Below are 27,514 nucleotides of genomic sequence, written 5' to 3'. Positions count from 1 at the left end.
GGAATGTGTGTTTCCCTGGAGACAAATAGCAGTGACACAATATGTGCTGCTGTTACTCATTCCTGGGAAATGCCCGTGCACATGCGTTCTGGTAGGCGGCATGTTACCCTGGGTGGGGTAGGCCCAGCAGCCTGTCCTGGAGACCTCCAGGGGCTGCAGCCACTGCGATCTAGGAGCAGGGAGCCTCGCTGGCAACCGACCAGGCTCTGATTTTTGGGTGGCACGCACTGCTGCTACTTGTCACCCACTTTTTTTAGGCATGGGTTTTTTTGACACTAGGATTGCCTGGTGTCAAAATAAAAATCCCACGCTGCCAGTCAGCAGTGCGGGGAACACCTACAGGTGCAGCATGTGTAGGGTGCAGTGCCATAGATAGGTCTGTGGCAAAACATACACATGTTCCTGCCAAACCCCATAATACTAATATTTGTTCCAAATAAAACAAAGTATGTAGGAAAAAAGGAACATTTAGGAATTAGTCAGTTAGCAAAAAATTGCTAACTGCTAATGTAAACAAAAAAGAATTGGCGGAGCATGCTAAACACATCTTGAATGCCTCCTATCCAAAGTATATTTTATATTGAAAGAATACTAGAAATGCATATGCCCCAGAATACATTTAAAAATTGCAAAATGTGGACAGCTCATCCAAGGAATATTTGAATTACTAAAGAAGAGAAACTTTTGTCAATCAGAGGCTGCACAGACTGTGTACCAGAACTAAAAGGTTATCACAAAAAAGAAAAGCTAGAAAACAAATATCCCTTTTTGGAGATGACATAAGACATTAACCAAGAGATGGTAAACACTATCTCAGAAAAGTCCCTACTAAATTGAAAACTGATACATGAGAGAACCTTTGTTATACTCAATCCCTGAATCCAATTTTAGAGAAAAGGACAATAAGCAATTAAATACAATGCTCACAGGCTTATTACCTCAGCTACACAAGAATCATCTGTGAGCTCCTTGTGTCATAAAACAAGAGTACTAAGCAAGAAATATAGGTTCTGCGTGGCTTGAGAGAAAGAAACTCTTTCTTCAAGGCCTGTAATGAAATGGGCCTGTGGAAGAACTAGCTTACCATTGGTCAACAGAAGTTGAAATTATACACTTACACATTTCTCAAAAATAAATAAAAATGAATGTAAAACTATAAACTATTCATAAACCTAAAATTCAGATTTACCTAAGAAGTTAGGTAATTACCTTTGGGGGGCACTTTCTTTTCAGGTTCTTCTTGTTTTTCTCGTTTCTCAGGCTTTTCTAGCTTTTCTGGTTTCTCCGGCTTTTCTAGCTTTTCTGGTTTCTCAGGCTTTTCTCGTTTTTCAGGCTTTTCTAGCTTTACTGGCTTCTCAGGCTTTTCTGGTTTTTCTCGTTTCTCAGGCTTTTCAAGTTTTACTGGCTTCTCAGGCTTTTCTGGTTTTTCGCGTTTCTCAGGCTTTTCAAGTTTTACTGGCTTCTCAGGCTTTTCTGGTTTTTCTCGTTTCTCAGGCTTTTCTTTGTGAGCAACTAGAAATTAAAAAAAATGTTCTTCTTTATTATGAAGAACGCTCACATGAAATGAGAAAGGAAAAAAAAATGGTAACTAGACCAAAGGGGCATGATCCTTCTAAAAACAAAGAGCATTCAAATACCAGTGATTTAAACTCATGAGATTGTCTCCGAATATAGGATCCCAAATCTTGTAATATTAAAATTAACAGTTTACTAGAGTTAAAATGCAAGGCTTTATCCAGAAGGAAAGTTATGTTTCACCACTATCACACAAACCTTTATTATAATGCCCAGTGAAAAAGTCCTTGGAACATATTTCTTCTGCTGGAGAAATCTCACAGCTCAAAATTAAATTCATATGACATGGAACAAGTAAAAATGAATATTAGATGTTCAAAGCATCTTTAATATGTGGATATAGAAAGAGGACTTTCTTGGGAGGAATATTTCTGTCATGCATACAATCCGTACCCTGAATTTCATCTGGGATCCAAAAAAGTGAGTTTGGGTTGTAAAAATTCTCTTTTCTAGGAGCAGCTAAAAATGTACATAAAAACATAGAACAAAAATTCATGTCTCTGCTCTGCTTAATTTAGAGCGACGACTTGAACCTGAATCTTTGACATTCCAGGTAAGCACCCTAACTAGTGGGCTATAAAAATCTAGCCCAATAAATATTTAATTATTTATACAAATGGAACAACTCCAATGTGAGAAATAGATGGACAACCATGCCATAGCTTGGGTGTAAGGGCATTCACATGGAATTTCAGGAAATTCAAGTAAATTCCCTAGCCTATGGGAACCACTGGGGTATAAGCTATTCTGGGTCTCTTTCATATGAAATATTTCAAACTATTCCCCTTTCTTCCTGAAACAAAGCAGTAACAAATTTTGAAACTTCAAATTTTTACAAAATGTAATTGACATCTTCTAGTCAACCCTAAAAACAAAATTCTGTCTCATGTGAATTATTTTAGAGGGTGAAAAAACAACAAGCTTCCCACCCCCCCATTCATTCATTATTTGCCAGCTTCACTGTTGATGAGACTTGTTGACCCTTGCTAAGCTTTGTTTACCCTTTAAAATTATTTTAGCCAATACCTCTTTTGTCAACAGAGCACATCCATAGCTGCTTAACTTGAACATTTATACCTTTTAAACCTGCAGGTTCATGAAAATATTGAAATGATGATGGAAGGTAACTAAAAAGTTCATAAATAATAAAAAAAAAAATAGTGCCCTTTATTTCAGTACAATCAGTCAGCAACGAAACAGGCATGCATGTATGTTCTACGCTGGTATCTTGAAGTCAATGTAATGGCATTTTCATAGAACAGTCATATAGTGGAGCTAATGGTACCATTCAAGGGTATACTGAAGTAGCTTCTTTGACAGTGGATATCTTGAGAGATCGTTGAGACCACTCAGCATGTCAAAATGTATGCAGAATATGATTAGAGTCTGCAAACACTCATGCACCATCTCTAAGGTTTCTTTCATATGCTGAAATAGAAAGTGCCTTTATGGCACAACAGCAAAACCATGAGAGTGGCTAATCAAGGAGTGTCAAGCTAACACAGCTGACAAGTTGAACAACTACCCCAGGAATGCAGCAAGCAGGGGAAATGTTTTTCTTGTATTATTATTATTATTATGACATGACTTCTTAACTCTGGGAAATAAACAATGCTTTCACTGGCTATAAACAGTAAAATATTGTGTTTAATTACATATTTAATTTAATACCTATTCATTTAAAAAACAATCTATTTTTAAAACAAAATAAAGCACACATATGAATGGGTTTCTGGTTTCTGATTCACAAGACACCTGAGCCATGCAGCAGCCACCCAGTGAACAGTCTGAAATATTCATAGCTTTAGCTCAGATTCTCAACGTTACATCTATAGTACACAATTGTTTATGCATATTTTTGCATGATTATTTTGTACAGAAATGCCCTGCTTGCATGTTCAAATCTGATCTCTGTATGTGCTCACAACCAAAGAGAGATCACACTAGGTTCATACAAAAATGCCTGATTTGCCCATACAAATCTGCTCTATGACTGTAGTTTTAGTATGCAGGCATGTATGCATGTAGTTTTGTCTTTGCATATTAGTATGCGCTCATTTTTTTTTAAACTACATCTTTTAATTCAAGTTGTAAAAGAATAGCTTACATTTACATAACACTGCTCTATCTTCAAAGTGTTTTGCAATCAACTAACTTAATTAAGCCTCATATTTTTGCAGTAGCCATGCTTACTCATCTTATTTCATTTAAAACTATTTTCAAAATTTTTCATCTCATTAACCTTCTTCAAATTGTATCTTTTAAATTTTACTAGAGTCACCATGTCTAATGCATTGTAAACTTACTGGCCACATCTAGGCTGATGAGTTACCATGCTAAATAACAGCATTCTCAAACATGCTGCAAGGTTCCAGGTGTATTATTGGTAAGAATAGAAGCCATATAGCACAGCCCACACTGTGCTGACATTAGACTAACTATCGCCAACTTGCAACAGTACTAATCGGACTACTCACTTCACTTCCACATGGACTCAGCTGCCACTGTTTCTGGTCTTGGCAGTAGCACAGGCAGAGTGGCATGAAGCATCTGAGGCATGGTAAATTTGCAATTTATACATGGTCACAGATTATCGGGCCATTAAAATGTAATGGGGCAGATCTTCCTTTTCCTTATAGCTGATAAAGTCACTAATGCACAAATGTACAGATGTTTAGGCTTTTTCTCCCAGAGTAAAAATAGCTGCTCTAGGAGAAAAATAATGTGAGAACAGCCAGGGTTAAATCTCACCCAGGACAGTTTCTCTTAGGAGAGTAAATATCTGTACATTTCCTATATTTGCCCTTTTCCTAGGAAAAGGCTGAAATACTCAATGCCTCTTGATATATGCTTGAATATGCTGAGCTGCAGAAGCACCTCACAGCATTTCACCTTGCAGTATTTCCCTTCACAGAGTGAGGCACTGCAAGGCAGACTGGATCAAGTTTTGTGATGACTGGCATCAGAGGAGGAAAGAACCTGTTTCTTGAATTCAGAGCATTGCTAGCGCACAGGTGCGGCCTACCCATGGGTGGAACTGTCACTCAAACATTGGATTCAGCACCCGTCAAAGAACTCATTGGTCCATACACCATGTTCTGTAAAGAATGATGGTGCCAACTGATTGAACCAAATGCTAAAGTGTCTAGGAGGTGTACAGGTCTGTATTGATGACATAAGAATTTGGAGGAAGGTAGTTAGATATGTTAGTCTCAAGTCAGTCAGAAGGCAGGATAGATATACACATTTATAGAACTAAACAAGATATATAGAGAGAGGAAACACAAGCTTTAATGAACTCAAGTTCACTTCATCAGATGCTGTGAAAGGACAGTATAGAACAGAGTATAGAGAGAATGAGTAGAATACCATGCTGTGAGAGACATAGGAGCAAAGAACCCATAGGAGGGGTCACAAAAGCTAATCCAGGTAATGAGATAAGAATCTGTAGTCCTCGTTTAAACCATATTTAACACAGTCTATTTGTGGATGATTTCTTGTTCCACAATTTCTCGTTCAAATTGGTTTAAAACTTTTTTTCTGCCTGAAAGGAGCAATCCTGAGGTAAAAAATGAAGTTGTTCAGGGAAGCTGAAGCATTCTGCCACAGACAGCTGATATCAGATAGGGGTTCATTCATTCTTATCTGTAGAAATCTCCCTGTCTGTCCAGTGTAGACAGCAGATGGGCATTGTAAGCAGGTGGTGGTGTATATCACATCAGTAGAGCTCAGGTGAATGAATCTTGGATGATGTACTTCTTGCTATTTGGGCCAGTGATGATGGAGTCTAGATTGATATAGGGGAAAAGAGCAAGCTTTTGGTTCCATTGCAAGGCCTGTTGCCTCACTGAGGATGTGAGTTACATAGTCAGTTGGTTGAGAGGCGCCGTTTGAGGTTGGTGGCTGTCTGTAAGCCAGGACAGGTTTGTCCCCAGTGGCTACCTGGAGATTGTCATCCTTTTCCAGGAGGGGTTGGAGGTCATTAATGATGGGTCTTAGACGTTCAAACTGGGGGCTGTAGGTGACAACCAGAAGAATTCTGTTGTCCTTATCCTTGGTATTGTAACAGGTTGGAGTGAAGTTTGAGTCTGGCTTTGTTGATCCAAATGGCTACAGTTTTGAGATTGTATTGTCATTGTAGGAAGCCTTGCTCCAGATCCTTAAGGCAGGTCAGATCCCAGTTGGCAGGTTCAGAGTATCTCTGGCTGTAACATATTTGGCTGTAGATGATGGATTTAATGGTGTCTTCAGCTGGTGCCATAAAAAGAGCTGTGGCAGTTGGTTGGTTTCCAATAATACGTGGGAGCAATGTGACCATTTCAAACTTTCACTGTAGTTTCTAAGAAATGAATCTGCTAGGTAGAGTATCCCAGAGTTAGTTTGAACAAGGGGCAGAAGTTACTAAAGTCTTAGTGAATTTTTTCAAGAGTTTCCTTTCCATGTATGCATATTATGAAGATATCATTTATGTACCTGAGGTATACCAGGAGATAAGAGAGCAGCTACAGAGGAAACAAACTTCAAGGTCAGTCGTAAATAAGTTGGTACATTTAGGGACCATACACATGCCTATGGCACAGCCATTTGTTTGTAGGCATAGGGAGTCCGTAAATCTGAAACAGTCACGTGTGAGGACAAAGCAGGAGAGTTAAATGGAAACAGAAGCAGTTTTCTCATCAAGAATAATAATTTGGGATAGTGGTGCCATTGAACATCAAGAATGAGTGAGAAAAGTATAGGTTACTGCAAGAACTAGCAACCTTAAATTGGATACGAATAAATGTCAGCTTCAGATAACATATCTGGGCAAGCAACAGACCTCAAGGTGAATCTTACATTATGACTCAAAAGTTCATATGATATTAAGCATGCCAAAGACTGAAGATAATATCAGAATGTAAAGATTACTAGGAAAGTTGAAGTATGTCAAAAAGTATGTACTTAACTACACAGATCATACAACTCACCTAAGGCATCTACTCTATAAGGGCATGGAATGGGCTTACATGCTACAACATGAAAGTAAATGTAATGATCTAAAACATATGGACATCAATCCCAGTGCTACAATTCTTTGACCCATTAAAAGACATCAAACTCTCCATGGATCCCTCAAAAGGTAGATTTGGAACAGCATTATTACAGCATTATGGAACTCATTGGTTGCCAGTCTCATACTCTGTTAGGTCTATCACAGCTACAGAAAAAATATATGCACAGTGTGAAAAAGAGACCTTAGCATGAGTTACAGAAGTACAAGGTCTATGATTTACAGCATGGTTGGAGAGACAGATCACAATGAACTGACTGAAATATCCAAAAAAGAACTTAGAGCTGCACCACCAAGGATACAGTGACTACTTCTGAAATTACAGAAGTATGATATGACCCTAGAGTTCCAGCCTGCCATTTAGCAATGGCAAACCTGTTTTCAAGAGCATACCCTGTATCAGATAGTCCACAACCTTATCATCTGGAGCACTGGAACCATGTATATGAACTTGATTAAAATATCATGCAATATATCTCCAGGCATTTTGGATTAACTGGTGATGGAAAAGTCTAAAGATGAAACAGTGCATGAGTGATATGTGTAATAAGTAAAGAAGGAAGAAAATCACCATTTCCCTCTTGCATATTGTCAATATACAAATAGACTTTCAGTGATCTCAGGAGGGCTCATAAAGGATACACAGGTTGCAATTTCCGTAGTAATGAGAAAGAAACTTTTGGAATGAATACATGAAGGACATATAGAAATAACCAAATCAAAAAGCAGAGCCAAAGATGTTGTCTTTTGGCTCTGGAGTAACAGTGATATTGAAGACATAGTGAAGAGGCGTGGAACATGTCAGAAGTACAGGACACCAGCAGAGAGAACCAATGATACCTGTGAGCAACTTGCTGTTCCATGGGACAAAGTAGGAATTGATCTGTTCAGTTTGGGATAACCTGACCACCTGATTATAATGGACTACTATACTAATTTTCCAAAAGTGACATTTGAAGACATCAGAGCAACAACAGTCGTCAGGCATATTAAATCTATATTTGCACACCATGGAATTCCAAGAACTGTAATTACTGACAGTTTAAGAATAGGGAATTCAAGATTTTGTTCAAATGTATGATTTTTGACATGAGACATCTAGTCCCAGATACCATGAAGGCAATGGATTAGCAGAACCCACATTGTGAAAAACCCACTTAAAAAGCAATGGAAGAAGGGGACGATACACGCTTGACACTATTCAACTTCAGAGCTACACAACTGCAATATGAAAAACTTCTCGACCATAGGTGTATGAAAACTCAACTACCAGACATGGGGCAAAAAGGAAAGGTGACAAAGGCATCTATGATTATACTTGCCCAGTCTTTTCTCCAATATCAGATGCAGAATTACAACAAAGAGACAAGACCACTTCCACAGGTAAAAAACAATGATTCAATGCAAATTTGGCAAGATGGACACTGGCCAGTTAAAGCTAAGGTAAGAAAAAATATATTCTGTGATCATAAATGAAGGCCAAATCTTAAAAAGGAATTGTGGACACCTGCTCAAAATCTCTGACAATGAGGATAATATAAGTGAAAAAGGAACAGAGACACCAGTTGAAACTAATTTATAAATTGATCCAGAACCTGACCCAAAGAGTAAACATTCAAATACAAACAAGGATGTAAATAAGAGGGGCCTGCAGTACAGTAAAGCTGGAAGATTTCTGAAACAACCAGAGATTGATTGAGACATGTTAGCTTGAGTTTGCAACAGTTGTTTTCTAAATGTTCTTACTTTAGTTAGGATTTTATATAAAGGGGAAGATGTGACACAGAGTAAGTCCTAATGGGCATGTAGAGTATCCAGAAAGTGTGGCATTCCAGGAGACAGTTAAGATTGCAGTGGCTGTCCTGATTTTTCATGTGTTACAGGTGAAAAAGTAAAAATGAGCCCAGAGGCAGTCTAGTATTTTCCAGCAAGAATTTCCAGGTGACAGAACAGGCACAGTACACTTGCAAGGGGAACAGTAAAAACCCATTACCTCTTTACTGTAAATAATTGTATATATAAGTTTCTGTATATAAAAGAGATTTCTGTCTATATAATAAGCCTAAAGATTCCACCACTGCTATCTACCTTAATGGAGCTACATTCCAGTACCCCTGCTGGGCACCTGTCCCATAGTATTTTTAGTCCCACGTCGCACTATAGTGCACAGATATATAGTAATGCACGAGAGGCAAGGTTGTGAAGAACTGGGCTCAGTGCATCCAGAAACATTCTAATAATTCATGGAGAGGAATGATTACCTATAGGTTTTTCTTTTTTCTCAGGTTTTTCTTGTCTTGCAGGTTTGTCTTTGTGTGTCACTAGAAAAAAAAGGAACAAATATATTTAGCTATAAAATAAAATGAGGTATTAAAAGATTTCTACCAAGATACATAACCAGGGATACAAAGCTTCAGTTTCTAGTTACAAATTTGTTTTTATATTTATTATAAGTCACATTCTCAAAAAGTTGTCAAGAACAGGATCCAGGGCTAGGCCAAATGGGTGATGTTTAAATTCAATATCTATTTAAAAAGTCACCTTAAACCACCTACTTATTCTGACCCACATCCAGCTGCCTGCAGCAGAGCCTCTGTCCTGTTGCAAATGAACAAATGACTTTCTTTCATATGTAAAGAAGCCTTGAGCCATGTGGTAGATCGTATGTGTACCCAGAGCATTTTTTTTTTCATATATTGCTTCTTTGAAAGGGGTGCTGAGTACTAGATACTGGCTAAAATCAATCCTGAGCAGGTGGTGCCAGCTCAGTTGGCTATTATAAGATGCTCAAGCTGTTTAAAATCAGAAAGGTAAAATGTCAATGTGGCTTTCTTCTTGTAGGAGGATCTGTATTTTGCACAAATAACCCCACATTTTGACTGTTTACCTGACTTGCATACCTGGGGCCATAAGCAGCAGAGTAATTTGCAAGACAGCTGTAGAGAATGTGTGGATTTTACAGCACATTGAAAAACTGCTGCTAACAGTAAGCCAGCTTCAACCTTAACCAAAGTGGAGTTACTGCAACACTAAAATAAAACTCCTTTGTCAAATGAGGAAACAGAGGAGATCTATTAAGGGCATATTATTTCCATATCTAGTTAGAAACTACAGTAAGAGACCAGGGGGTATTCAACCCCTCACTTTGTTTAACAATAGGGTGATTGCTGGAGAATATGTGAGGAAGTGAATTCCTGCTCTATCTAAGCCATATATCTGGGCAGTTAATTAGTACCTCTATTATCTTCCTTCCGCCCATCACCTCATTAGACACTTTTCTTAATCTTCATCATGGAGGCTAATTAGATATTAGACTAAGATAATGTTTACTCTCTACGCATTCAAATCTTGCAAATGAAATGTATTTGAAGTGCATAATCATGTTCACAGTGAAACTCTCAAGAATCTCAGATGCACAACAGCAGAATAGTACTAAGACTGCACTGGCTATACACTGCAATGTGAAAACAGTACAAGTGATCCCAGATAAGCTATGACCACAGTGAGGGTATTCATTGGAAATACATTCCAATTTCTCTGGGCTCACTTTTACTGTTTACTTTTCCTGTATACTTACTCAATTTGCAATAAGGCTAGAGTATACCTACTCTTATAGCTAAGTAGACAGACTATTTCTTAAGGGAAACATCAGAGGACAGCAATTCCCAGCATGTGTGCCAGAGCATTGTGCGCAAGGCCATTTTGCTCAGCATACCACAGATGGCCTGGAGTCTGGGCAGCTGCCACTGGCCACAAAGCCTGGGCTGCTTGCAGCAGGTGGCCGGGAGGCTACAAGCGACCCAGGCTTCATGGCAGGCAGGAGCTGCCCAGAGTCTGGGCCAGATGTGGCAGGCAGCCCAGAGGCTACAAACAGCTGCACTGGGCTCCAGAGCCCCAGCCAGGCTATGTGTAAGTGACGGCAGTTGTGCACACACCTCCGGAAAAATGGTGGGAGAGGGGCAGGCATTGTGCTGCCCGAGCTCCTTCCCCACCCTACACCCTGAGGCATGTGTGCAGTAGTCACTGGCACAGGAGCTGGTGCCAGTGCTCCAGAGCTCAGTGCAGCTGTTTGCAGCCTCCCAGCCATCTGCTAGACCTGCCCAGAGCCTGGGCCAGCTGTGTCAGGCAGCTGTGAGGCTGCAAACAGCTGCACCATGCTCTGGAGCCACTGGCAGTGAGGAGGGGCCAGGGTTATGTTGCCCCAGGCCCTTCCCTTGCCCTTCACCTGGAGGTGCACATGCACCCAACCACCACCATGGAACCATTGCTGGAGCTACAGAGCCCCATGCAGCTGTTTCTAGGCTCACGGCTGCCTGCCACAGCTGGCCTGGGCTCTGAGCAGCTGCAGCAGGCAGCAGGCAGGCTGTAAACAGCTGCACCAGGCTCCACACCCCTGGTACCAGCTTCATGCCAGCGGTGACTGCATGTGTGCCTCAGGGTGCAAGGCAGGGAAGAGGCCAGGGAAGTTCAACCCCAGTAACTCCCTCGCTCCACCTGGAGGTGCTCATGCAGCCACCACCAGCAATGAGGATTGGGCTTCTTGCAGCTCCTCCACTCTCTGCCCCTGGCACACCAAGTCAAGGCGTAGATCAGGACTGGGATGTTCTTGGCACTCCAGCCAAAATCATAGCCAACCCCTGGATTACACTGTGGTCTGCACTATATGCACACAGGAATGGAAGGAGGTGTAAAAATCCTCCCCTGTGGGCCACTTAGGTTCAATTAGTGTGTGAACGGATTTTCCTGTCTCAGTACATTTCTTTGAGATCTCAAAAATTGTCCCACTCTCCCCTGAAACAACACCAAGATCCTTTGAAGATTTTTTAATGAAAACTAGAGACGTACCCAGCCCAGTTTTGTTGTCAGTTTGATTACTGGACTTAGCTTGGGAAGGTTCTATTATTTTTCTCATATCTAACTACCAGGCTACTAGGGGATAAGTTGGTGGACCTGCTGGACCTGTTCTACTTTGTGTAAGTAAATATTCACTGGAGTCTTGAACTCGTATGAAAACCCTAACCTTTGGCATCAGAGCTATTCGTTCTCTCCAGCTGAATGACTGTACTTATGCAAATAATGGCACAGCTTTAACTGCAGAGCTTTAGGACCTTGTTACGTTACACTGTGAGCTGCTTAGATGTGGATAGGTGTCAGTGCTAGCTTGAGTTTGAAACAGTCACATGTTCAGGCAAGCAGGGGCCTGGAGGACTGAAAGGTAAGAATCCCCCCCCACTGCCCTGCCAGGCTCCACCCCCCCTGCCCCTTGGGACTTCCCACCTGCCCTTTGGGACTCCCCCTGCCCCACTTACCTGTGGTGTCTGTCTAGGGGGAGTAGGCAGGGAGGGGTTAAGTACCAGCCCAGCTCCTATTGCCACTGCTGCTGGGCTGCTGCTCTTTTCCAGGCTGATCCTGGCCCAGAGAGCAATAATAGTGGCAATGGTACCCAGGCAGACAGGTTAACCCTTCCCTGCCTCCTCCCCTGAGACAGAAAGCATGGGCAGCCAAAAGTAAGCAGGGTTGGGGGAGGGAGCAGTGAACGGGGATCTGAGGTTTTGGGGAGAGCAGCAGGGTACCGTGGGCCCTATCTGGGCCAGCTGGGGTGAGAGGTATTTACACTAAGGTCATTATCTTAGTGTAACATGAGCTGGGTTACATAGATCAGAAATAATCCTGCCCTGCAGTGGTATAACTTTGAGCCATCTAACAAGTGCTTTAAACAAGTTTCCTGTGTTCATGTGTGGACAATTCAGGGGTTAAGAGCTCCAGAAACGACCCAAAATTACTGTGTAGCAAGGCTCTTAGAGACCCACCTGAGATGGGTCTCCAACCTAAGTTTCAGTCCCTGGTCTGAATCAAAAGGACTTAAATTGTCCCAGGTAAGTACCAGAACCAATGGGGTATGTGCTATTCTGGGTTGGGTTTAACTACATTTTTTATTCTAGTCAAGGAAGTATGTTCAACCATAGTTTCATTGAAATTACTGTGTCCTGCAAATGAATTTATTTCAGATATTTTCCCCACACCCCCAATTGGTAAAAAATAAAATAAAATAAAAAGTGCCAACCTAAACTCTGTATCTAGGCACACAGCACTACCTTATTTCCCACTGAGTAATGACTGTAGAGTAACAGAACTTTTACTCCTAACCCTTGCACATCAGCAAGCCATGGGAGTATCATACTTTGCTGTTAGCATAGGCCAGCGTCAAATTACTGCCTCCCCCAGTGCAAGATGAAGCAGAGAGGGAATTTTTCAATTCTTGTCTCTGAAGCACAGTGTCTCCAGAGACTGCTCCCTGAGTGCTACAATTTGCTCATTTCTTCTTATTCAAGACTGTGCCCTGAGGCACAATCTAGCCTTTGGATTTATACAGCAAAAATAAAAAGGCACCTATCAATTGCTCTAGGCAAAAGATACTCTAGGCATCTTTTACATAAATTAAAAATAAAGTAAAAAAAATCATTAACCCCGAGAATAATCTTAGTTTTTGCTCACATAACCGTAAGAAGAGCTGATAGATCCAATGTTCCTTTTAAATCTTCACTCTCCTTCCTACCAACCTCCTCCTATTTTCCATGAAAATAATTGGGTTTTGCAGCATGCCCTGGAGTTCATTAGATCAGGCTAATTTAAATCAAGGGCAAGAGAAAAATGCCAAACACCAGACACCTACCTTTTGGTTGTTCTTTCCGTTCCACCCAAATCTCTTGTTTTTCAGGTTTACCTTTGTGAATTACTATAAATAATAAAAATAATTTAGTCATGTCTACATATTGCATACTCTAAAAAAATCCCTAAATATTCTGAAGAGAAAATACTTGTGTGACAGAATAATAGATTTCAGCTGTAAATTTCAAATTATATTTACCAGTTATCTTTTTAAATTTAACTCTTTAACTTCATGTATGGGAGAAATACAAGCTATTTTTTCATGAATGAGACTTCCTATATTTATGAAAAAAATTTGGCCTGTATTTCTGCTTTGTAACTGATTATTCAGCAATTCCAACCTAACTTGCAGGACCAGTTTTTGTCCCATTACGTAAGCACTCTCCTCTCGTATTCCAACATGGATAATTATTTTCCACCCTTGACACTTTCTATTCTTAACAAAAAATGGCTCACACATTGCCTCCAAAGCTATTTTTATTTTTGGAAGTGACTTCAGCCACAAGATGGATTAGCAATGATGCATCTATTTTAATAAGAGCATAACATCAGGAAGAACAGCTGTTTAAAACACAGCCAGCTATGTCCTACCTTTAGCAGGCAGACTTCAGCTGCCAACTTATGCTCTTGTCCATGTTTTTGGAGGTCACCATACCCTACCTCCAAAAGAATGAGATGGGGAGAAAAAACCCACTATCACCACCAGAGACAAATTTAAATAGTGCTTTGTAGCCACATAAAAAAAGGGAAAGACATTACTTCCCCTCCACTCCCCGCCCTTCAATTTTCTGGCAAAAACTAAAACACAGTTATGACAAGCGAATGACTGGCACTTGTCAGAAGTACAATAACACTTCTGCACTGCCATACTCCTAAATCTTTTGGCAAATTTACATCAGAGGTGCTAAGCAGAGGTGCAAATAACTAATATTTTTATTGGTTAAATATTTCCTGAATTAAATCATTAATTGGTTCACATTTTATTAAATAAAAGTTTCATTGAAAATGGTGCATAATTTCATTTTTTTCTGGATCAGCAGCAAACAGTTTTTTATATTATTTAGTTGTTCAGTGAGAAGAAGTTTAGGCTGAATGTATTTCAAAGCCACCTAAAATAATTTTGGACACTTAATTTATGTTAAAATGAATAGGCTAGGAACACTGGAAGGATTGGGGATTCAGATTCATAATTTTAAAATGCTGAATAATGCTGACCTCCACACCCTCTAAAGCTTAGGATATTAGTATTTTTGCTGGGGTAAGGAGGATGAAACACTAACAAGATTACATATTCTTGCATATTGATTCCATATAAAAACCATCAAGAACAAGCAAGCTGAGAAACATTTCAGACAACTATGCAGCTAGCTTTTTAAAGAAAGTCTATATAATTCTACAAATGACAGGTTTCTGAATCGTTATCCACCCTGGTTGATGAACAAAGTGTGTTATATCTGATGACATTCCTTATAATCTATGGGCATGTCTACACAGTACATTGCGGTGCGTGAAGTTATACATGAATAAGCCCTGAATGACCTAGCTTAGGTACCAGAAAGAGTACAGGGAGCTTTGTCTTGGCTAATTAGCCCTGCTGAGAAGAGCTGACAAACAGGGGTTTATTAATCCTGGGGAAGCACTCTACTACCACAGCTACGCTGCTTCTGAGTTCCAAGCTAGCACATCTATATAGCACACCGCAATGTTGTGCAGTTGTTATCTGAGCTACCTTGTGCAGCCACTGCTTATATGTCAAAAAGAATATGTAAACAATGCGGAGCAGCATGGTAACAGCAGAGTTCATGTGTTTCCTTGGCTAGAAGGCACGTCAAACACATACATGGGAGACAATTTTTCCTTCAAGCTGCCTTTTCAATGCATTTCCCTAGAGCACCACTCTATTTCATGCTTTTGGCATCAAAGAACCAAATGAACCGTGAAAGACTTGCTGAATAATGTGTAAAGGGACCTTAAAAGTGAATGAAAGTATAATGTAAGGTCCTGTTGAACGTTTGGAGTGGTATAAAAGGGCTTTGGTGCAAATGAAAACTACTTTTGCTTCCGTGGACCACAAGGTAAACACATGGAGGGTAGATCAGTTGGCTCCTTCACAAAGATAAAAGTAGTTTAATGCAGCTGGGCGCACAGCCTGGAATGTGGATAAGCAGACACCATGTTGGCATAAGCATAAAATATTTTTCTCTGACTAGCAATAGGCTGACAGTGTCCCCTGGTTTGGTCTGAGAGTCCTATCCTGTGTGTTGCTAGCATAGTTGCTTCAGAATATGCTAATCTCAGATCATCGTGTTGACCACTACTTAATATGGACATGGTCAGAGCTATAGCTTTCAGAGACAAGCTTATCTGAGAAGGACAGGTGTTGCCATAATTGAAGTGTTCACTTTCCAAGGCTCTGACGACTGGGCATTTCTGTGTTCTCAATCACAGTATGGAAGTCAGGCCACGAAAGACCACTGAGGCTTCAACTGAATAAGTATAAACAAGACTTTTTCATAAATCAACAGTTTTTTCAGGAATCTGTCAACATTCAATTTGGGATGGGATCCCAGAGGACCTACCACATATAGAAGGTCTCAGGTTTTGTAACTTGATGTCATAGATGAATATGCTTCACATTTGTCGCTGTTAGCAAGTGTACGTTACTAGAGCATTTTCACCCCCTTTACCAAGCTTGAATCCTTTGCCAGACCTCATCTATCCCATGTCAGTGGTAGATCCCTGGGAGAATAGGGCTGTCATGTCCCACTCATGTTCTACTCGTCTGATTTTGCTGATATGCTCCAAAGCTAGAAGTTAATCTGTGAGCGTGCTCCAGACTCATGTTCAGTGCCTGCTCTCAGACCTGTTGGAAACCAAGGGCTTCAGTGCAGGCACTGAGGCAAGTCTGGAATAGCCTCAAGGCCAGATTGCTAGTTTAGAGTATGTTGGCAGATTGGGTGCGCAGGACATGCCCAAGACCCACTGCTAATACAGTATAGACAACAGAGAGGAAAAGATGGCTTGGTGGGATGGGGAGAGGGAAACAGGTCCTATAAGCATGTTCAGTCTACCTGTGATAGCAATGCAGTTTTGCTACTGGGAGACAAAAGCAGTGTTTTCTTATATACAAAATCTACAAAAAACTACAAAAGGGTAATGTTCATATTGTACAGGGTAGTATTCCAAAGTTAGGGAATGCCAGAAATACAGGTGTCTGTGTCACGTTAATTCAGGTACCTCGTGTGTCTGTATTCTGACAATGTTTGTAATGTTAACATACTCTATTTTTTCACTGACTCATTCAGTACGCTGGGGAGATGGCTTTCTGGGAATGGATGAGAGGTCTGGTCTTCAAGATCCCTGCCTCATCTTATTCAGGTAGCGGGAAGTAGAAGAGACAAGGAACAGCCAGAAAAGGAGACGGTCACATGGTCCTTGGAAGCTTCGTACAGGCTTGGGCTAATGGCTCCTGCTATCACCTTTGTTTTTAGTAATGCCGAGCACTCTGACAACCTTTGTTCTCTCTTTCTCACTTTTAAAATTCCTGTGGCATTTTGTAAAAGTAGATTTAGTAAACTCAGCTGAAATGTCTCTTCATTCTTTCTTGTGCATCGTATTGCTCAGCTTAATTTATAAACTTCTTTAGGTCAATCAGGATAAAAAAAATAAAAGTCCTACCATATATGTAAATGTAATAGCAGCATTCAATTCTCATTAGTGACTGCTCTGGATTGTTATAGGTGACACTGGTAGAGAAAGTTATGAAGTCAAACACTCAGAAATTAGAAAATGCCTGGGTTGTTTACCTGAGCAACCCCAATATGGTTGAGACAGGGATCCTGACTCTAAAATGTCATACAGTCATGTCATTAAAGATGATATCATCAGGTTGCTGAATTTAAGCTGCCTTAAAGCTGGCACTACCCGGCTTCTGAGTAGTTCATTATTTAGTCTTAACATCCCTTTTATATCATTACTGTATGTCATAGTACATATATTTAGGATTTAGGATCTGAACACTGCAGCTCACCCAAGACACCATACATGAAATGTATAATTCAGGGTAATTTCTACAATACATTGAATTCAAATTGAAACACCTATTTTTAAACACTACCACCAGGGAACTAGTGGATTAGGAGCTGGGATGCTGGAATGCCTAGCCTAGTAGCACAGCCCACCAGTGAACTATGAGACCACGGCAAGTTGGGAAACTCGTTGCCTGCCTACTTCTGTCAAAAGTTTCTGGTGGAAAAATTTCTAAATTAACTTTGCAAAGTCAAAAACTCAGAAGCTAGGGAATTCCAGGAATAAGGCTGCCTGTGAAGTTTTAATTCAGCACCCTGATGTGTATGTATTATGAGGAAGCCTTTAATTTTAAGACCACCTCTTTGACAGGATTCCTGACTCATCCAGTGCACAACATATTCATAAACTTCAGGAACAAGAGCAGTACTACTTTTTACAGCATTTGTGTAAACTGTGATTTCCCATGGCTTGACCAAATCTGTGTGGATTTCCCTGGGAACAGGAAAAAGCTCTTTAACTTCATCTTTGCCAAATTTCAAGGTTTTAGGCCCGAACCATGGAGGATTGCAAGACTACTGAGAAAAGGAAGAATGTATTCTTGATAACGCTGATTTTGGAAACTGCAGAACAATTTTGTTCTGATGTAACTTTGAATGAAAAATGTAGACCGAGGCATATGGACATGTCAACCTGAATGATTAAAATGTAGTAGTTTCAAGCAATTGAAAGCAAGGCCCTATAATGACAAATGTTTGGCCACCTTAACAATCTACTATACCAATTCATTTAATTTATTAAAAGACTATTATTCACTTCACCTGTAAAAAAAACAGCTGTGTGGGGCATATTTACAATATTTTTCTCAAACCAAAGTGTATAGTTTATAGTTAATCTTCACCATTTTTTTTAAAAAGCACAGGGGAGTCAAATTTAGTTTGCTCAGTTAAAACACTTGAGAGAGTGTTGGGTAACATTTCTCTTGCCAAAAAAAGTAAGTGCAAAAAGAAGAGATCTATTAAGGAGACATTAATTCCATACTTAAGGGAAGTAAATATAGTTCCGAGCTGAGTAAGTCTTAGTCTGTTGCTTTGTATAAAGATAGTGTGAGAGACATGAAGAAAAGAATGCTTCTTCCAGTTAAGTAAGAGCTTGTGTACACAGAAACACTCAGGAAAGTTAAGATAAAGAAAATAAAATTTTACTAGGATGGTAAAATGTATTGGTTAAGCTTATAGCATCTCTGTGTGGATACACTCATGCTGAAACAGAGTGGCTTTAGTGGACTATTTCTTAATCCTTGAAGGAATTCTCCAGTGAAATAAGATCCCATAAGATGCTTCAATTCAAAATTGAAGCATCTTCAATTGAAGCATTTTGATTGGAAAGGGGAGAAATCCTGTTCAATTGCTGCCTAACTCTGGAAGCACCTAAACTCACTACCTCACTCTTGTACATTATGTTTTCCTCAGGCCCCATCTACATGTTGCAGGTATCTCACAATTAACTGGTTAATAGCACACTTACATTAAGACCAGCTACACGTGCAAAGTAGCTATCGCACAATAAAAAGCTCCAACCAGCTATAGAGTTAGACCTTGAAAATGTGTATTAACTCTATACCTGGTGGCTATCCAGCTTTAATTTGCACATGTAGCAGGGTCTCCCCTGCAGCTAAGAGCCCCAATCAGCTGACAGGGCTCCCAGCATCTGGGGTGCACTGTGCCCAGCATGAAAGCCCCAAGGATCATGGCTGCTGTGATTCCCCAAGACTCGGTCATGCATTAAACCGCCAGTCCACATGGGATTCTCAATTCTGGCTGCATGTCACATGCAGCCTGTACTGGGACCTCTGAACCTGATGGGCTCTTGGCCTCAGCTGCACAATCATGTGAGTTGCAGGATTCACAGTCTCAGCTGCTCATGAAATGCAGCTGGACTGGCAGCCCTATCAGTTGCAGGGCCTCTCTGTCCTGGTTGTATGTGGCGGTTGGATCTAACATATAATCCCGCATGTGGCATGGCAGGAGGTGCAAATTGTGTGGATTACTCAATTGATCCAACCTTTACCTGCAAGTGTGCACAGACCTCAATGTCTCGCATGCCATTTCCATGTATCCCCACAACTAGTCTCAATCAAGAAAGAGAAACTAGGCTTTCCTGATTGTGCAGGCATTCTCAGAGCATTTGCTTTACATGATAGCCGTCTATTTTGGTGGCTTCTCAAAAATCCAGCATAAGAAAGATACCCACCTGCCTCACAAGGCTTAGGGGCTAATGAAGTAAAACCCCTAGTAGTAGGGGGAAGAAGCCATAAGGTTGGAAAGATACTGCTATCTCTAAAGACACCTAGGGCATGTTCAGACTGAAGATGTGGGGGTAGAGGGACTGTGGGGGTTGCAGGGATTATGTGCATAGGTGTGGGGGGATTGCTTAGAAGGGATAGGTCCCCTGCCGCCCCCCCCACCCCTCCCCGCACAGCACACACACCCCCACAGCAGCTGCAGAAGCAGCAGTGGCCATCCCAGTGCTCAGCCCACTACGGACTGGCAGAGCCCCCCAGCAGCACGCTGCAGCCCCGGCCACGTGGGGCCCAGCACCACCTGGGCCATGCAGCGCCATGCCAGCCTGACCCGCTAGTGCATGCCCTCGGGCAGAAATGGGCCACTCCTGCTGTCACTCAGTGTCCCAGCACTGTATGCAGGGGGGACACACCCTCATGCCTGGCTGGGTCCTGCTTCCTCAGGTGTTGTGGTAAGGTAAGTGAAGTACTGGCATTTAAATGTGGGGTGGCTGGGGTATAGAAGGAGGCTTCTGGGCAGGAGATTGAGAGAGAAGAATTTGCCATTCAATTTTCAATTTAGCATTTGTCTATGCTGTAAACCTAGAGGTGTGACTACCACATGTGTAGACAAACCCAGGTTAGTGTTAAACCCATGCTGAGTTAGGTAGGAGTACCATTGTGGTTGCTGTAAGATGGGCTATAGGGTAGGCTTCCAGGACAAACCATCCAGGACACTAGGCATATGCTTGGTACTCCACTACACTGCCTGCAACTACTACTATTTTTATATGACCTAGATAGTTTCAAGTTAGCTCAAGGTATGTCTACATTAGAGCTACAGTTGTACCTCTGGATAATTAAAGTGAATATGCCAGTCAACTGGTCTTATTTCCAGGTACTGCAAAGCACGCTGTGAGGGACATTTTGTCAGACATTTTGAATGAAAACCTGCAGGTTTCACAAAGCCCTTTAATAAGGACATGTTTAGTGTGTGATTTTTATTGTCTATGTTATCTGTGCTTGCAGTAACAATATAATGATTACAGCTGGACTTTTGGAGGCACCAAAATTATTCACAAAATTGGATCTAATTCAGCTAATGATTTCAGAGGAAAAATAATGGGGCATTCTTGAAATTTCAAAAATTTCTAAATAGAATATTTCCTTCAACAGAATCAATGTGTCTTATTTTGTCACCTTCAAAATGAAGTTTTCTTTTCCTTTTCATTTCAAAAGACCATTTTCCATTAAAAATTTGACTGAATTTTTATAATAGCAAATACTTCCCAAAACGAAACAAAATATTTCTTTTGTTTTGGATGAAACAGAACATTCTGGGTTGACTCAAAACAAGCTTTTGTTGCTGCTGCTCAAATACAGCTATTCAAAAACAATTATTTCAGTCTGAACCGTCACCTCTGCAACCTCCCTTTCCCACTTCCTTTGCTTTGGTTAGGTCTTTCAACTGCAAATGTTATTATTCATTCAACCCGAAGGAAACTCTGGCCTCTAAAAAATAAAATTCCTTATCATTGTCTGAGCACTTGCCCTACTTCTGAGTTTGATCAATTTGAAAATTATTGAGTTTCTTGACAATGCCATAAAGTGAGAGCCTCCATTTTTTATATGTTCATTAGTTTTCCCTTTCCAAATCAGATGTGGATTGAATTATTTTATAAAAATCAGACCATTCTTTTAAGAGAACATTCTTTGCTGATGCTGTATTTTGACAATTTAAAACATTTCTGAGCTATTAAAGGTTTCTGGTATTTTGAGGTTTGTTAATCTATAAGAAGCTGCACTAAAACCAAGGTCCTTTTTACAGAAGAACAATGAAGGCTAAGGCTTATTAATGGATACTGTGTTTTTTAAAAGTGTTACTATTAGAAATGACATTAAATCATTGTATTGTCCCTCCATTCATGAACCAGCAGTGTACTTACCAGTATATTTGAAAAAGCAAGAGTGTGCAGGGATTAAATCAATCTTTCACCTTTTCTCCTCCGAATATTATAATATTACCAGCAATTTCCAAAAAGAAGAAAATCCTATCGTAGAAATGCAAGTTTACTACACTGATCTGTGAAATATTCTAGTTTCTTTTTACAAAGAAGAGACACTTGACTGGGATGGTTTAGTCAAGGACAATCCTGCCTTGAGCAGGGGGTTGCACTAGATGATCTTGTGAGGTCCCTTCCAGTTATTTCCTACGATCCTGTGATTTTTTCAATCCAGTAGAATTTCCAATACAATAGGGATTCACTTGGTCTAGTCTACTTAAGCAATAAACTACATCAGAATATCAGGTCTTTATGGCACCTTTCCATATTCTTTTGGGGGATAAAATGAAATATACTTTATGCTTGAATACTGAATCACATATTCATTACATAGTTATAACATTTTGTTAAAACTGACGATGACTAATTCTTATACAGTTTTTTCATGACTAGGTTGCAAAGTGCTTTACAAGGGAGGTCAGTAGCACAATCATAAAAGCAGTATCTCATACACTAATTGGTAAAGACCCCACTCCATAAGGCACTTATACATATGATTAACCTTCTACATTGAACAGTCTCATTGACTTCAATAATACTACTTATTTTAAAATTAAGCAAGTACATACCAGTAAGTGCTTTGTTGAATCAGTTATCAGAGTGTCTTTTATTCTTACAGTAGCATTTCCTAATGAGTACCATAAGCATATTTTCTTTGTGAGTGGTTCATGAAAATTATTGAATGAAATATGTATTTATGAGTACAGTATATCACACAATACAAAGTTCCAAAGCACTTTCAATTGTAAGGAACTTTCTTCAGCTGCTTTCATAAAAGCTTTCATAAATGCAAAGCTTTTACAGAGAAAGGTAGTTTTAGGCTGATTTTTCCTCCCCCCCCCTCTTTTGCTGCCTCCAGCTTCACAAGAATTGGTTTAGGCTCTCAAAGGAATGTTAAGATAAAATAATATATACTACATACTCATATACACATAAATGAAGAAATATGAATAGATATTGTTACCTTTAGTTGGTACTCGTTTTTCAAGTTTTTCTTCTCTTTCAGGCTTGTCTCTATGAATTTCTGGAAACAATATAACATATATTTATTGGGAGGAAAAGAATTCTCACAGAAATAAAGGAAATAACTTCTAATAATAAAAATACATAAATGCTTAACTTACATTAAAGTTATATCAATCTGAGCTATATATTTGAAGTCCTAAGTGATAGGTACAAAGTATTGTTCTCGATGTACATTATTCTTTCAATAATTTAAAACTCCTTATCCATTTTTGAAAGGTAGAAAAAAATTACAGCCTTGTTTTTAAACGACCTGATAAGCAATCTGCTGTTAACTATTATAAATCATATATGGCAGCTACCTTGTTAAGATCACACTTGATGTTAAGGGCCTGAAGTAAAGGTTCAGTTTTAAATTCAGTAAAATATATGTCTAGGCTAGGCTTCAGTACTGCAGAAAAGGGCCTGAGGGTTGTAGAAGACTAGAAGAAGATTATGAGTCAACAGGGTGCTCTTTTTGAAAAAAAAATGCCAATACATCACTGAGTCATATTAACAAGAATGTCACTGGAAGGCCAAGGGAGGGGATTATTTCACTCTGGTCAGCACTGTGAGGCCTCACCTGGAATTCTGCACCCATTTTTGGGCCCTGAACTTCTAGAAAGATGCCAGAAAATTAGAAAGAATCCAGAAGAAAGCAATAACTATGACAAGAGTTCAAGAAAATATGATTTATGAACAAAGATTGGAAAACTGGGGTTATTTATTCTGGAGAAGAGGGGTGCTTGTACATGTAACGCGGTTTAATCCTCATTACATTAAATAGGTTTATTAAAATTGAAGTGATATGTTTTTAAATTGATACATCATTGTTTACAGGTGACAGCCTTTCAAATAAATTAAGCTCAGTGCACAATTCACAGTAGAAATTGGGGGGGGGGGGAGCCACATAAAAATCCACCCTGCTGATGTCTTTTGTACTCAATAATAGCAGGGGGCATCGGCAAACCAGTAATTCCCTCACTCCTGAAACACAACCACCCCTCCCCCTCCAAAGCTGTAGCAATAGGAAAAATTCAAGTTCCCCCCCAAATATTAATGTGCTATGCTAACGTGCCAATGAACAGCCCCTCAATTGCAAACTTACCATTTTCTGCTGCTGTATCTCTTGTTCTGAGGGTTGAAGTGTGAGGGGGGTGGAAGGAGCATCACCAGCATTTGGCAGTGGTGCTGGTGACACCACCACTGTATACGGCCAGTATACTGTTAGTACAGGGGGTAGTTTTGGCTCTGTCCCTCCATATTTTTTTCTTTGCAGATGGGATACATTACCCAGCTGCCCCTGCTCAAGTGGCTGGGCTTCCATGGAGACTCCAGCAGCAGCCACGCTGTGATAGTATGGTCCCAGGGGTTTCCGTGGAGACCAAGCCAGATGTGCTGGCAGTACATGTGGCTGTGTGCATGGCTACATGCAATTCTGAGGTGGCTTGGTACCTCTTGAAACCCACCCCCGTTAGTGCGAGCCCTGCTGTCGGGGTGCATGGCATGGCACAGAGCTGCACCACAGCTGCCCTGGCATCTTGAAGCAGTAAGACCATGTTCCATAGCTGGGGCAGAGCCACAATCTGCAGCCTGCATGCCCCAGGCCATGTAGCCCATTTGCTCCCTGCTGCCGCCAGCTGCCACTGCCACTCCTAGGGCTTTGAAGCAGTTGCCCTCCCCCCCCCCCCCCCCCCCCCATCCCCCAGCACAGTACCTGGAAGCTGGTCCATGCATTAATCTACCTGTGGAGGGTTGTGGGGGGGGGCGGGCAGGCAGTAATCTTTTCTGACATGAAGGGAAATTTTGGCCCCCATTAACCAGTCTTGACTAGGTGTGTACTTTATTATGTAGTAGTCCTCAGTACAATCATACCCATGGGTGTTCCTGTGGAGGTTTAGCAGGCAGCCCTTCCCCCGCCACCACCTCCCCCCGCCAAGCTGCAGACTCCTGCAGGGTCATACCACCCCCACCTCCTAGTGGGGCCATGGAGCACTTTCATTAACCCTTCACAGCATATGGCCAGCCCAGGTCCATTCAGGAAGGCTAAACTAGGGGTGTTGTGGTGGGCCGGGTGTTGGGCACTGAATCATGCATTGGGGGCCCACCCCACTGGGCTGTGGGTCCAGTGACATGTCTGGCAGCCTGACAACAACAACCCCTTCCCCCACCCACAGCATCTCCCTCCTCTCACCCCATGCCCTGAAAAAGTCAGCAGTCAGTGGCAGCCAGCTATTCATAGTTCAAGTAACCATAGGAAGCCACAGCTTCCCACAGGGAGACCCCTGACTGCGCCTTCATCCCCTCTACCACCTGCCATCACTGCATCCTCCTCCCCACCACTACAGACAATGTACTGAAGAGGCAGACAGAAGTCTTGTATTAGGGCATAATTAACACTCATGCCACATTTCTATTGCTGAGCATAGCAGGCTCCTGTAACCTGGCTACCTCCTATAACATGGTATTAAGAGCCCCGCTCCCCCAATACCCTGAATTTATTCAATCATTCATTGGTGAAAAGTGGGGTTCTGGAAGCCAAAGCCTCAATGTATGAACCTAGAACTTCCCTTCCCTTCTGATGAGATGGAATGCAAGAACAGCAGAGCACTTGATAGGTGGCACAGTGAGGATAGGGGAATTTGTTCATGAAGGAAGAGCTGCCAGCCACAAATGTTTGGGTGTGATCAGCAGCGAGCCATTATGATCTATCTTTCCAGAAAATGGGGGATGATTTGGGCCAGGCTATGCATATCACTGTTGCTTTGTTCAGAAAGGTCACTTAATCTGATTCCCCTGACTGCTGTTACTGAGACACAGTTCACACCTACATAGGTATGCATATGTAAAATTTCCAAAAAGGTTTTTTAAATGCGTATCTACATAACATCTCAAAAACTTTGCCAGAAAGCATTTTGCAACTGTGTTGGCACCATAGCTAATACTCTCTTGAGCCACAGAAAAGTTTTTAGCCAAAAAGTTATTGATGTCTCCAAAAAGTAAGTCCAGTATGTAGGTTGTGGAGCAGGAGTCTGTACATCTATAAACCATGGCCCCAACTGGACCCAGGAAGAACTTAAAGACTTGATTGACATTTGGTCAGAGAAAAAGATCATTGAGCCACTGAAAAGTAGATGGAATAAGCTAGTCTATACAGCAATTGTGAAGAAAATAAAGGTGTGCAGGCACAACCAGGACTGGACACAGTGCTGCAACAAGATCAAGGTCCTGAAATGTGCTTTTCATTGGGCCAAGAATGAGAACTCTTGTTCTGGGGCAGCATGCACAATTGCTCCATTCTATGACCAGCTGTCTATCACTATCAGCAAAGATGCAGGAGACACTTGTCTCCAGTCATTTGGGACTGGTGTTCAGGAAAGCACAACTAACCAAGAGACCACAAACTGTCCTGATACTGCAATAGGAAACATTTCCGAGGCACTGGGCATCTGCTCACAGCCACTGGTGAATGTGAACAGCCTGCACCCAGTGCACCGAGTTCCCCGAGCCACTATTCCTGTTGCTGCTGATCCTACTGGCTCCCTGTGCACACCTGCACTCCTGGCTCAGGACCCTTTACTATGACAGCACGGGGGCAAGCCTGGCCTGCCATGCAACCTCCTCTGATGGCTGGATAGACACCTGCCACAGCAGTACATGACCCTGACTCCCGATACTAAGGATGACATTGCCACAGGAATCAATGCCTTCCTTAGCATGTGTGAGTGGGCTCTTGCCCAGTACTGGGGAAAGGAGAGGGGATGATAAATAAAGTTGTGAACCCTATCATGCCTGTGAGTGTGCTGTGCTGTGGTGGTGGCAACAAGGGGCCAGGGTGGTGCTGTCATGCCACCTCACCTTCATAGTAATCCTAAAACTACTCTGATCTTTATTTAACACTGCCATGCCCACTGAGGAGAGAACTGATCTGATATTCATAAAGCGAGTGGCCGTGCTTAATGGTCCCGCAGGATCACAGAACACCATTTGCTGGGTTTTCTGTAAAACCTCCGTGTGAATATGTGGTTTGGAGTAGGAGGGGGTTGGGAAATTCATCCACAGTATACTGAAAAGGTATGTTTTAGTGGAAGGTAGGTGCTAGCAGTGGTTCCTCAAGAGCGCTGCTTTCATGCAGAGTCTTGGGAGCACTGCTCTGCTTACATATTTTCTGCAATGCAACAGTTGAGATTTTCACTGGCACCTGTGAATGCCATTCTCAGAATGGCCTGCCATCATTGCTGGGAGGATTCTGGGGAATCAGACTCAAGATAAGAACATTTGCCAACCTCAGTGACCCAGACACTGTTATCCACTGACCCAGACACCAGTGTTGGGGATCCCTGGCCAACCAGGATCACACATGCCCCTTCCCTGGCACTGGCCCAGGCCAGGTGGATGGCCCAGGATGCTGGCCCAGGCCTGGTCAAAGTCCAGGGGAAGAGGGGGTTTAACATGGGGCAAAGTAGTTCTGATGCATGCAGCTGTGGAATCAGAGAAGCACATGCTAGTTTAAACAGAAAATGAAAGCACTCGAAGTGGAGAAGCATTATAAATGTTGTGCTAGTGTCAGATTAATGGATAGGCACAAGGGGGCTGGGAGCTGGAGTTTTCTTGGTAATCATGATGCACCTCAACTTGACAGAGGAAGCATGGTCCTGGTGGGCATGCTGACTGCTGTCATCCATCACAGTCTGTTGTCATCCATGGTGGACAATGTGTAAGCGAGCCTGCCTCAGTGTTCAGCAGACATGCTTGATGAATAGAGGGCTAATTATCCTAGAATCATAGATTCATAGAAATTAAAGGCTGGAAGGGACTTCAAAAGATCATTGAGTCCAATCGTCCTAC

At 41.4% G+C, this 27,514-nt stretch overlaps 1 protein-coding gene and 1 long non-coding RNA gene across 35 annotated transcripts in view; one reads left to right on the top strand and one right to left on the bottom strand.

Moving 5' to 3' along the window:
* Positions 1-18,896, top strand: part of LOC112550861 — a 91,782-nt gene extending 72,886 nt beyond the window's left edge. The window contains exon 4 of the long non-coding RNA XR_003094915.1: positions 16,600-18,896. This is a non-coding gene — a long non-coding RNA (uncharacterized LOC112550861). The remainder of the gene's footprint in view (positions 1-16,599) is intronic.
* TRDN (triadin) overlaps positions 1-27,514 on the bottom strand; it is a 366,530-nt gene that overhangs the window by 250,803 nt on the left and 88,213 nt on the right. For 33 of the 34 annotated variants that reach the window (XR_003094912.1, XR_003094911.1, XR_003094913.1 and 30 more), the window contains exons 6-9: positions 22,629-22,688; positions 13,299-13,361; positions 8,887-8,946; positions 1,210-1,512 (exon numbers count right to left, since the gene is read on the bottom strand). Coding sequence is in view for 30 of the 34 variants with exons in the window: in XM_025208370.1 (XP_025064155.1) it covers positions 1,210-1,512; positions 8,887-8,946; positions 13,299-13,361; positions 22,629-22,688 (486 nt within the window). In the remaining 4 variants the exon portion in view is untranslated. The remainder of the gene's footprint in view (positions 1-1,209; positions 1,513-8,886; positions 8,947-13,298; positions 13,362-22,628; positions 22,689-27,514) is intronic. The other variant, XM_025208358.1, reaches the window with a different exon arrangement.

The sequence above is a fragment of the Alligator sinensis genome, unplaced genomic scaffold, assembly GCF_000455745.1.
Source record: "Alligator sinensis unplaced genomic scaffold, ASM45574v1 scaffold562_1, whole genome shotgun sequence".
In the NCBI taxonomy this organism is placed as follows: Eukaryota; Metazoa; Chordata; order Crocodylia; family Alligatoridae; genus Alligator; species Alligator sinensis.
Note: the sequence above shows the minus strand (reverse complement) of the source record. Positions and strands in the feature narration are given on the sequence as shown.